The sequence below is a fragment of the Embiotoca jacksoni genome, unplaced genomic scaffold (assembly GCF_022577435.1).
Source record: "Embiotoca jacksoni isolate LCO1_2020_lvr unplaced genomic scaffold, fEmbJac1.0.p SCAF_18, whole genome shotgun sequence".
NCBI classification, from domain to species: Eukaryota; Metazoa; Chordata; class Actinopteri; family Embiotocidae; genus Embiotoca; species Embiotoca jacksoni.
In genome coordinates this window covers 12,619,612-12,632,428 of record NW_027185318.1, presented here as the reverse complement: position 1 = coordinate 12,632,428, position 12,817 = coordinate 12,619,612, and the positions used below count along the sequence as shown (strand labels likewise).

General features: G+C 39.7%; 1 protein-coding gene across 1 annotated transcript; it reads right to left on the bottom strand.

The window, feature by feature from the left end:
* Positions 1-80: 80 nt before the first annotated feature.
* On the bottom strand, positions 81-12,532 carry coch (coagulation factor C homolog, cochlin (Limulus polyphemus)). Its single transcript, XM_069152834.1, has 15 exons — positions 12,447-12,532; positions 10,514-10,555; positions 10,373-10,417; positions 7,308-7,464; positions 6,004-6,137; positions 5,646-5,717; positions 5,115-5,171; positions 4,798-4,945; positions 4,517-4,620; positions 3,780-4,006; positions 3,497-3,611; positions 2,928-3,071; positions 2,694-2,850; positions 2,491-2,585; positions 81-2,084 (listed from the first exon to the last, which is right to left on the bottom strand). The coding sequence occupies exons 2-15, from the start codon at positions 10,545-10,547 to the stop codon at positions 1,912-1,914; spliced, it is 1,662 nt and encodes a 553-aa protein (XP_069008935.1). The 5' UTR covers positions 10,548-10,555; positions 12,447-12,532; the 3' UTR covers positions 81-1,911.
* Positions 12,533-12,817: the final 285 nt, after the last annotated feature.

Below are 12,817 nucleotides of genomic sequence, written 5' to 3'. Positions count from 1 at the left end.
TGTTACTGTTGTCTGCTGTTTGGACACCAGATGGCGCCACCGTCTTTGTCCGTAACATAACCAGAAGCCGGTGGACAAGCTGTAAAAACAACTATTCTTTATTAGGAAAACACGAGAAAAAACAGGAAATAAATATAGAAACAGGACAACATTATCGAATGGTTCATTCACACACAGAAAAAAATAATCTGATTTTAAAAAAAATTGCATGTGTTCTTACAGTCGGACGCTTGCAAACTTCTGCCCGACAACCAAAAGCCCACACAGGTGAGTTTAACCCTTTAAATTCATCTTCTGTTTTCCACTTTTTTTTTTCCTTTCATCCAGTTTATTTCAGTAAAAACTTGGAGACCTTTACAAAGAAACCGTTTAAACATTATAGACAATTAAAACTGTTTCTGCAGATGGACGTGGGTGTAGTAACCTGGTAGGTGGCATGGAGGGGAAAAAAAAAATCCTTCAGGTCCTTTACTTAAGTAAAAATAATACAAAAGTCCTGCAAAGTATCAAAAGTACCCAACGAAGTGCAAAGAAATGATCATCAGATTATTCATAGTTTATTATGTTCTATTAATCCATTGACTATATTGATCACAAGTGTAGGAAAATAGAATTGCCAACACCCGGAAGTGACGTTTTTGAAACTTTTTTTTTTGTCCTTGTTAAACAGATGTCTCGTGAATCTGATTGTAAAATAACCACAATCGTGTTAAATGGAGTTTTATGGTTCAAATGAAAATTTCTGAGTTTGGTTTCAGCCGGAGCTGCAGCTCAAAAAAGATTATAGATGATAGAAAAAGAAAAATACAAATATTTTGCAAATGTACATCAAGATAATTACAGAATTGTCAACTAGTGTTATATGCAAATACGAGATGAGTGGATAGTTTATTTTATTGAACAGAATTTAACAAACGATCACCTGTGTAACGTGATCGCACTGGAGCAAGGTCACGACATGCAGTGGAAAACTCCAGTGAGTTAAATTAGAATATACTATATACAGGTTACATGAAGACAAAATAGTTTTTTGGTGAATTTGAGATCTAGACTTTTTAATTCCGACATCAAAGTCTCTTCATTATGAAATTGTTGCTTATAACTATGAGAGAGGAACCTGAAAAGTAAACTTTCCTCCAGTTATCTTTAATTTTATCCTCTGAGATTTGGAAGAAAATCATTTATTAGAAACATTTTTTAATTATGGGATAATTTTCTCTAATTATGACACAAAGATCTCATTATAATCACATTATTTTCCTCAAGTAAGGGGTTTGTTTTACAATAATTGAAAGTCAACTTTCTTACAATTGCATTTGATTTATTTCATGAGATGCGGATATATCAATTATTGATTTTGTTTTCCCCCTCTATAATCAGAGTTTCATTTTATAGTTTGTATTTTCTTCTGAGTAGTTTCCTGCCTTTGTAAAGTGTTACTAGTTTTTAGTCATCAGCGGAGCGTTCAGGGAAGGGTGAATGATTCTGGTTTCTACTGTTGATTTTTTTAATTTCCCAACAGCTCATTGAACAAACTTAAATAGACCTTTTTTATATGTATAAGAGCATCTTTTATGTACATGTGTTTTCATGTATTAGTATTAGAGGGTACATGTGTACAGTATATATACAGAGTTTGTGTGAGTTCTTCTCTCGAGTGCTTCTATCTTTGTGAAGACCTGGTCTTCTACTTTTTATTCTGGTCTGTTTGAGACTTGATTAGTCAGCATTACCTAATTAGTGTGACTCTACCTGCCAATCTCGCAAAGACCCTCAGAGTGTAAAAAAAAGGTTGGTCATGTGACTCCTGATAAAGTAAAGGATCAGATCTTTGGGGGTTCTGGTGACCAGGTAATGTTAACAGAACCAAGGTCCTCGCAGGTATAGAATCTCAGACCTGTGTGTGTGTTCTCAGTTGTTCTCGGTGAAGTCTCGGCAGATGCCTCGGACCAGCAGCGGGATGAACTCGGCGAGGCCGGTGAACTCTCGGGTGAAGAAGGTGTGGCTCTCCTTCGGCTCCGACGCCATCGCTCTGAGGTCATCCAGCGGCGCCCAGGCTGTTCCCACCGAGAAGACAGTGATGCCTGGTGATTGGTGGACAGGAGAAACCAGTAACAGGAGAGAGACGTGACACAAACTGCCGTTGCTTTTTTTTTTTTTTTTTTTTTTTTTTTTTTGCTGATGTATTTAATAGAGCTGATGCAGTGCTGCCAATTTGCTGCACTGGTCACCTGCAGCAATGCAACAAAAACAAATCCCCTGAAGCCCACAAAGCAGTTTCCCCTTTGACCACCATTAGAAATAAGATGTCTGTGAAACTGTTGAGAAGACACCATGGTCAGTTTTTGTACTTCATATTGTTAGTATTTAAATCCGTCATCACAATCTTAAGTCTATGGGCTGAGCGGGAAAGCGAGTGAACTTGAAAACATGTCAGTTTTCACACGCACGCACGCACACACACACACACACACACACACACACACACACCTTGTCTTTGTGCAGCCACCGCCGGGCCTCTGACGTCGTCATACGATTGGCCGTCTGTCACCACGATGAGGAAATTGCGGCCTCGTCCTGTTTGCCTGCCACAGAAAACTAAAACTGTAAAACGGTCTACTTTGTACCACTGACGTGTCCCAACGAATCTAATGTGCATTTGCAGGAGTGCGATGGGACGGCACCCGTGTTACCTGAACAGGTTCTGGGTGGTGTAGCTGATGGCCGATCCGGTCGATGTTCCTCCGCTCATGTAGGGGATCCTCCTCACGGCGTTGATGGCATCCTCCTTGTTGGAGTGGTCGAACAAGCCGAACTCCAGCCTCTGATCGTAGGTGAACTGCACCGCACCTGCATCACCAACACAGCCAGTTAGCCAGCCAATCGGAACCTCAGTTAATGGATTGTCTGCATGCTGCTTAGCTGACCAATGCGAGATCCCACATCTGAGATGTCGAAGCTCCTGGCAATTCCCGCCAGGAAGTCCAGCACCAGCCGGAAGTTTCCATCGCCGACGCTGGACGAACCGTCGATGAGGAAGCCGATGTTCACGGAGTTGTAGCAGGTTTTGCCTAAAAACACATTTAATTACTTTCATGTAATGCGCTAACCACTGAACCACTTTTTAGATAACGTGATTTCATTAAAAAAAATATATTTACTGCTATTTACTGTCCAGTAACCAGATAATGTTGAAGAGACCTGAAAATACAAAGCTTTCAACTAATTTGGATATTTTTCTATTGTTATTTTATTCAACTCTAGTTTTAAGGTTAGGTTAGGTAGTTACTTTATTAGTCCCAGAGTCTTTAAGCTGTTCTCTAAACACTATGCTAGGAAAATATTCTGGTGGGATTTCATTATTGTTCCAATAAATTGTCAAACACTAGTATTTATTGGGTATTTGTACGTTTTTATCATCAAATCTAAAGTGCTCTTTAGGTCATGACCTCTGTGTCCTCTCTGCTGTCCTTAGACAGGTGCAGGTGTGTCTTACTGCAGAGCAGGCTGTCCAGCGCGCAGAGTCTCTGAGTGAGAGGTCGGACGTGTTTGGTGGTGCTGAACCAGCTGGGAACAGAATAGCTGAAGAAGCCGTTATCTTTACACACGGCCTGCAGGAGGAGAAGAAGAAACCGTCAGTAACCCAGAAAACTCACGTTTCTACTGTTTTAACATTGCACAGAGCTGCTGTAACTTCTCACAGTCAAAACACCAACTCAGTCAGCACGTTAATAACTAATCTGTGTGTTTATGCATCTAAATAGATACAAATTCTGTACCTTCTTCATGAAGTCTTTGTCCCACACCATGCCGAGCTCCTCCGGTGCCGGCTTGGCCACAGACACAAGGAACACATTGATGCCGCTCTCTCTGGCCAATATGGCCGCCTGCTCCAGGTCATCGGACGGCCAGCCGTCAACCAACACCATCATCACCCGAGGGTGACCCCGCCGGCCCCCGTTCTCCTGGTTGAAGAAGGTCTCCGCGGTGAACATGATGGCTTTACCTGAGGAGGCCAACAAGAGTAACAAGTAAGCCATTTGAATGTAATTACAGCAGCACAGCCCTTCTAAGAAATAAACGATTATTTTTTGTCTTTATTAAACTTTCTTTTCTCTTATTAAACTTTAGGTTTTGTTTCTTCATAATGCATTTATAACCTAGAGTTTGTGTGTTCTGCGCTAACGAATGTTACGTTCAAACAAAACCAACCAATGGAGGGCACAAGAGCATTTACACAAGTATGGTACTATTTACTCAATTGAATTTATAACTTTACAAACAAATATTTTTACCACCAAAACATACAAAGAGGTAAACAAATATAATGTTTTTGATATAATAAACTGACAAGCAGTATTTACAAGGAGATCTGAGACAATCAGTCACTTTAAAAATGGATTGCGGCAGTTCTGGTAACATCTGCGCCCTCTTGTGGCGTTGTTTGTCTTTAGGTCCTATTTCAAAAATACCACAAATGCTAAAACATCTTAAATTTATTGTGTGTGTGTGTTGCCTGTGTTGGTGTCTCCTCCTAGGTAGGCCAGCTCCTTGATAGCAAACAGTAGCTCTTTAGGCTGAGTGTAGTTGGTCAGAAGGAACTCTATCCTGGGAACGTCACTGTAAACACAAGACAAATAAAAACAGATAATCAGAACATACACATCTGTATTTGTTAAGACACACAGTGATGTCATAAATTCCCTAAACCTAACTTTAATGTGTGTGTGTGTGTGTGTGTGTGTGTGTGTGTGTGTGTGTGTGTGTGTGTGTGTGTGTGTGTGTGTTGAGCCTGACCTGGCCTGTATCAGACCTATATGAGGTCCCGCTGGTCCGACTCTCAACATGGCCGCCATTTTGGTAACAAAGCTCTTCTGCAGGTTGAACCTCCGCTGCCCGATGTTGTTACTGCTGTCGATCACCATGGCGATGTCCATCTTACAGTCTGCCCGTGCACACACAGGTAAATATCTTATTTAAATATAATGATTATAGCAGATTGATAATGATTATGATGACCTGGCAGAGGAAATTCAAATTGTGGGCGATTAAAAATAGCAAAACAATTTTTTTGGAATAAAAAACAAAAACAAAACATAAGTAATACAACGTACCTTTATTTCCGCCTGCCAGAGCTTTCTTCACTGACGGCTTCTTCAGCGGCTTCTTTGCTGCAACACGACACACATGTTTCTATCTTTGTGAGGACCCTCATTGACATTATGCACTCCTTATCCCCTCATCCTAAACTGAACCTAAAGTCTGAACCGTCAAACAGCTCCTTGAAGGTCAGAATTAAACATCCTCACTCTTAAGGTCCACAACCTTGGTCCTCACACAGATTGAAATGCAAGTACACGCGCACACACGCACGCACGCACGCTGAGGTAACAACGTCTGTCTGCTGGAAGCATGAAACTCCTGCTGAGTCTGGAAGCCTCAAGAAAAGAAAGACGTATTACCCAGACAGTAACGGGAAATATCTGTGTTATCACTTTAAAACGGATGTAAAGCAAATGAATACAAATTTATAATAATATAAAACAGAGCGAAATAGAAATAAATGCCTTTGTGTAATAGTTGTTTAATAGTCAGTGAAATCAGTGGATTAGATTTAGTAGTATATGATGGTGTGCATCAGTCACCTGGTTGTGCGACAGCAGGCAGAGCGGTGGTGCTAGTCTCACTGGTCAGCTCCAGTGGAACACTAACAGGCTCTGGTAACAAACAGTAGATACAGAAAATTGTGAGGAGGAGATCAGCAGCATTTAAACCAGCTGTGTTACAAGTTTGTACTTGGAATCCAGTGAGAACGTCAGACAAACATCCGAAGCTTACGGATCCGTGTATGATAATTATTTATAAGTTTGGGGGCCAAGAAAATCACGGGAAGACACAAGAAAACAAGAAGGGGCCAGGAGAAACCCGGGACAAACGTTTGTCTTACTTTAAAATCAGCTGATCAATAAACAAACCAATGAATCGCTACTCGACTACACCTACTGGTGAGGTTGAAGGAGGAGGTCCAGTGAGACAGGGCCTGCGAGTGGATGCCGTGAGCGTAGGAGCTCACATACTTGTGTCGTCCCTGCAGCTTATGAACCCTGACGGGGCCCCCAGACGGTCCCAGGACCCCCCTGTAGGAGCCAAGACAAAGTCCAACATCACATTTTAAACCTTAAACAATAAAAGTAGGGAATTAGAGAGCAGCACAGACTCCTGGTTGGATGTCGTCACCTGACAATCACAGAAGATAACAGCTGAAATATGGAAGCACGATTTATAAGTCCTGACGGTCGTCTACTTCACATTTTACATTGATGTAGCTGAGATGAAACTTAAATCTGCGTCCCTGAAGTTTTCATGACGCGAACGGGAAGTTCTGCTCATAATGGCGAGAGAAAAACGCTTCAGATAACAGGAAGAGGAAACATCTATGAAGGAGTGAGGGAATAAAGGGAGCAGAGTCGGTGCCGTTCAGAGTGTTTCCTCTCGGGGGCCCCTGGAGGCCCTCTGCAGAGGAAGGAGGGGGTCACTTGGGGTTAAAAGATTAATCCTTCATTCCTGCACATTCCTTCATGGTGTTGGTGTTCGGTTGAGGTTCAGCACGCAGTGGGACTCACACTGCTCACTATTATGTCACATCTCGGTAGCAGAACAGAGTCTGGTCCACGTGTCCGAAAATCTACTCCCAACGCAGCAGAAACACTTCTCGCTCCGCCCGCCTCCACCTGCTGCAGCCTGACCGCCCATACAGGGAAGTAATGTAATATATTTATTCATATTAAAACAGTGACAATAAGCTGCAGCTGGTGTTGCGTCTTAAAGGCTTTAGTGTATCTGTATTTAGAAAACAAGGAAGTAATCAACCTACAACTAGACAGCAAAGAACTATAATAATGATAACCTGTCACACATGAAACAATGTATTTTAAAAAATTATTAAAAGGAGAACATTTAAAAAAAATTATGAAGACGTAAGAAAAATTAATAAAAAAGACAGAAATAGAATAAAAGGACAATGGAAAAATCATGTAATTGATATTACTTGAACAAAAACATAATTAAAATAACAAATAAAAAGCAAAATAATTTTTTTTTAAAAATTCATAAAATGGAGACAATTTGCAAAAAAAAAAAATCAATTTGATCCAATAATTATGTATTATTAGACAAACAAATGAGAATAATTGCACTTAAAATGACTAATAATTAATGGAGATAAAATAAACCCCATAAAATACTTCAAGGACATGAAAAACAAATATTAATCTCTCCTATTTAATTTTTTTCTATCTTAGTCGTACCTGTGTACAGCAGCTCCACAGACAGAGGAGACGGAGGCGTAGACTCCCGTCCCGAACACCGACATCCTCCAATTTTTGCAGTCAGGAGGACATAAAATCACCATGCCGTCCTGCGTCAGGTCGGCTCCGCGGGTCACGCAGGTCACCGGGTAAGGCACTGAGCAAAGAAACAAAATCATACCCTCAAAATACTCAAGATACAAGTTAAAGTCCTACTCAAGTAAAACTACACAAATATTGGCATCACTTAAAGTCAAAGTACTGTAACTACTTCATATGTGGTTAATTGGTTTAGTCCTGTGGCAAAGCAAATTAACATAATATTAATAAATAACACACAAATACATTATAAAAATAATTAAATGAAAAAAGAAAACAGAAGCTGGAAAAACCATAAAAACGTACATAAAACACGATATAATAAAGGTAGAAATGGAATAAATAGAAAATAGAGCAGAAGATGAAAAAAAATCTGATTTAATTATAATATAAAGATCAGTATAACAAAATAAATAAAAGGAAGATGAAAAGGAAGGAAAAAAAGTTTTAAAAATGGTTATTAAAATACAAAATATATCAAAGATTTGTTGTGATTATGGTAATATAAACCGGGAAACTTTCTAGCACTGTTCCATTTGTCACTGTTATACTGACAGGTGAAACAATAACCAAAGCACCTTTAAAGAAATATAAAGAACTCAAAAACCAACAAGATTAATGACATGGTTTAAAAAAAAAAAGGAGATTTAATGTTACATAATACTATTTGTGAGAGAGTTCATTGAAATACAGTCGAAATAACAAATGTCCTCTTTGAAAGGACTGACGAAGGATAAAAGGAGCTTTTTCATCTGTTTCATCTATCAGAGGACAGTCGGGTGGTTGGGTTGAATTTCAGACATTTTTATGATTCGGGTTCAACATAAACACGGAAAAGAAAAGTTGTAAAAAAAGTCGTACCGGGAAGTTTCCAGTTACCTCAAACTGTCCACAGAGGGGCCGGTGTTGAAACAAATAACTCATCAAAGGTTTTAGATGACGGATCAGGATCTTAGTAACGTATATTTCTGTTGCGTTTACGACACGTTGAAGCTCGTGTTGAAACACGACTTATCCGCCTCTTCTGCCAGTCGTTTTTGGAGGTCTATCGAGGCTTTCACTGAATCAATGTCAACATGAATCCACGTCTGGATCTCCTACTACCGGGATATCGATCATGATTAATTACTTTGCAAAGAAATGGATATTGTCATGAAGGAAGGAAAGTTATTTATTGAACTATCACCGTTTTTAGTTTAGAAGTTAAAGTTAAAGAAGCTGAATTGTGGGGGAAATTTGGAAGATTTTGTGAGAGTTTCTATGTAAATGTAAACAATTGCTGAATAATTTATTTTTAAGACGCTGTGTTTGTTTACAGGTTTTTCTTTTTCTGTCGCCTGTTTGTATTGCCTGGTGATGACTTTTAGTTTAGACTTGGGAGGGCAGCTTTTTGTATTTGTGTTTGCCGCAGCTGTTTTATATTTAGATCATGAAAGAAAAAAAATAACATAAACACCTCAACAGCAACATTCATTTTCTTGATCTAATTCCTGCTCTCCAGAGGATGAACCCTTTAGATTATAAAGGATAATACCGGTTTATTTCAGCCTCTGTTAACCCTTTAAAAACACACCTATTTTTTAGGCCTCTGCTTGAAAATTGCATACCCGTAATAAAAAGAATATATCTCTGCAACCACAATAAAAATTTTTTATTAAAATCAAACATTTTTAATAATAAAGGAAACACTTGTGAGATTTGTTCAGATGTGTAAATATCAGTATATATGTCCATATTTTAATGATAGTTTTGCTAAGTCTTCTCCCTGGCCCCCAATCGGGGGGCCTCTAGGGCTTAAAGAGTTAATATACCTATTGTGTCTCTGTGGTTCGTGCTAACTTTGCACCCTCCGGCTCTGTTGCATCGATTCAGGGAAACAAGGAAACAGCATTCCTAAAGAGGACGCTATCGTCTTAGCGCTGCAGCTGCTTTTTAATCTTATATAATCCCTCGCTACCAAGCGAGAAATGGACCTGATGGAGCTTTCTTCTTCAACGCCACCACCAAACTGCAGCCACTTTCTGCTGTGACCGCTCATAAGAATTTTGGGCTCTATTCTGATGATCTCAGCGCGTGGTGTAAAGCGCGTGGCCCAAGTCCATTTCAGACTTGTCCAAATCCACTTTTGCCAGTTTAGCAGTGGATAATCTGAGCACAAAGTAAGGACGCATAGCTCATGCTGCTTATTGCCTCAATTAATTATTGGTGTGTTTTGGACGCACATGAAATAAATCCATCATAGTTTTTAATGTTTCGCTCCTGTTGAGAGCCAGATGTGCTTCTGGCTCATTTCTCCCATCATAACTACGATAATGGCAGATTCACCAACAGGTGGTGAAGAACAGAGGAAACAGATCTGCTCTGGTGTAGATTGATGTTCATGATAATAGCTTTTCACTTTGCAATCTTTCTCATTTTCATCTTTTGCATATTTGTGCACTGCTGTGTGTCCATGTGTGTGTAACAAGCACACACAAGGAATGTGTGTTGTGGACCCACCTATGTAGGTGCATATTCCTAGACCTGGTTTTGGTCAGTCAGTCACTTTCTGTTCCCTCAAGATATCAGTGCTCCGACGACGCACATGACCGCACCTGACAACTGCTTTGGTCAGAAACTGGCAGACACTTGCGTTGCGTTTGGCAGCCTCTGGGGGAGCTAACAGGGATTTTAAACTATTTTTGTTCTTTTTTGGGTCAGTGCTGAGTTTTCTACTGCACTTATGAGGACATTCATTTGCACCTAGCCACAGCTTTAGGTCATACATGTTACGCATACAAAATAAAACAGGTGTGTTTCTAGTCTGGTTAGTTTCACTTGTTAGTTAACTGCCCGAAGAGTCTAAAGCATCGCTGCTGTTGCTATGGTTACACGGGTTTCACTTTTTATACTTGCAGCTCACATGTATTGTAAATATGATAGGACAGCATCGACAGACAGACAGACAGACATGTTTCAGGACTCACCACTGGATTCTGAGCCAAATGTTGAAGAAATCAAGAAGAAAAAGCCTGAAAGAAAAAGTGAGAGCGATTACATCAACCTGTCATACACACAACAGAGAGAGAGAAAGTGCATTTAATAGAATAGAATAGAATAGAATGTACCTGTCAGAGGCAGCAGGACAGACAGCGGAGACATTTCTGCACCTGAAATGAAACGATCTCAGTTTACTGTGAAAAGCAGATACTTCACATGTTTATATGTGACATCATTCTGCTAATAAACAGCCGGTAAATCATATATTCATAACACAGGATTTAACTGTTCAAACTAGACACGACTGGACGGAACTGAACCAGTTAGTGCATCATGTCATTTCAAAACTATACTTTATATATTTATTAAGCTGTGACTTTTAATTAATTAAGTATATATCACAGGAAAATGTATTTGTATGCTGAGAGACCGGCGGTGGAAACGGAGACCAGCAGGGTCTCTCCCTGATCACTCTGCAAGATGAGTCACTGAGCTCAGCTATTCATTCAGAGAGCAGTGATTAACATGCCTACCTCTGCAACCCACCGGAGATGTAACTGACCTAACTACTCATCAGCGTCCCGAGGCCATCTCGCGACATTTACTGGAATAAAAGTTTGGCTTCTTTCTAACCATATATTGTTTTACACAACTTCTTTCTGAATGAATCGCTGAGCTTGTTGAGGGACGGACTCGTCTCCAGATCAGGTAGAGAAGACCGCTGCTCTCTCAGTTTCCATCCCCCATCTGACACTAACTTCATCAGTTGCTGGCTTCAACATAGACATCAGCTACTCTGGCAGTCAGTAAACCAGTCCACAGACAACCACGCCACTTATGGACCGGTCAGTAATCAAAATAAATAGTTAGTGAACCAATCACAGTTCAACCAAGTCAGTAAATTAGTTATCAAAACTCATCTCTCAAAAAGGACTAAACCCGTCAGGAAAGCAGCTAGAAAACAGTGTCGGTCAATAAGTAAACAATGTGGAGACGAGTTAATTGTGACATTTAAATCATGCCATTAACAGTTAAACAGGATTAGTCATCTTGAAAAGAATGAGTATAATGGTTTCATCAGTAGTTACCTCAGTAAACTAGTGATCAATTAGCCATAGTGTCTGTTTTTTTACTAAAATGGTCAATAAACCACTTAACAAACAAAGTCAATCAATAAACATAATGTAAACCAGTCAACTGGTTTAGTTAATACAGATAATTTGAGAATAAACCATTAAAAATACATCAGCCAATGAGTAAAGCAGTTCATAAACCAGGTAGTAACTACATAAAGTGTCAGTCAACGGGCACAAAATTAGATTAGTTATGTCAACCAGTCAGTTACTAAAACTGTTAATCACAACAATTAACACAGTAAATCAGAAAGCAGCTAACCAACTATTATTCAATAATCAACCAGCTTTTTAGCAAATGAGTTAATACACATAATGAAATTAAAGACAAGTCAGACAAGACAGTAATCTATTTCAAATTACACAACTAAACCAAACCATTCAGTAACATTTAAGCAAGATCTTCCATCTTGTAAAAACTAACAGGTTAGGTAACAAACTGTGAACCAATGGTGAACCAGTCAGCAAACCAGGCAGGGAGTAGTTCAAAATGTTAACAACTGGAAAAGAATAAGTAGACTCCAATCAGAGTAGGAAAGAAACAGTAAGTTGGTTTCCCAACCAGAGCCACCAAATCAATCAACCACTCGTCAAACCAGTCAGTAAAAAGCCAGTTAATCACAAATTGGTCAGCAAAAGAATTAACAATCAAATAAAGTAAATTGGTAAACTGTAAACAAATTATTGTTAAGTCAGCAAACCAATCAACCAATCAGTGAGCCAATCCCAGTTTAAACAGCCAGTGAATACATGAAACCGCCAATCAGCAAACTAGTTAGCAAGAGGAGCAGGAAAAAAACAGTAAGTAAACCAGTTAACAAAGTGGGTCAATCAGTCAGCCAGTCAATCATTGAGCCAAAAAGAAAGTCATTCAGCAGGTCAGTGAGGATCTTTGTGCAGAGTCAGTGGGAATCTCAGTCTTACTGACTGTTTCTTCAGCAGGCGTCTCGGAGGAAAACTGTTCAGAGTTTATTCCCTGGAAGAAGCAGCAGGCAGTAAACTGACGATGCTGAGCCGGTGTTGATCGCCCGGCGAGAGAGAGGCAGCCCTTTAAATAAGCTCATACACACACACAGACACACACGCACCTTGCAGTGGTGACATCAGAGGGGGAGGTGGGAGGGGCCTCAGTGACAGGTCAACCTGAGGGAGAGAAGGAGAAATAGGAACGAACTGAAGAAAAATCAACCACAACCGCTTAGTGGGTATTTACAATGCAGTAATAACAATTAATCAATGTGTGTGTAATATATTAATAATATCAGCACCAACTTAACAGAATTACCTCAAAAACAAACA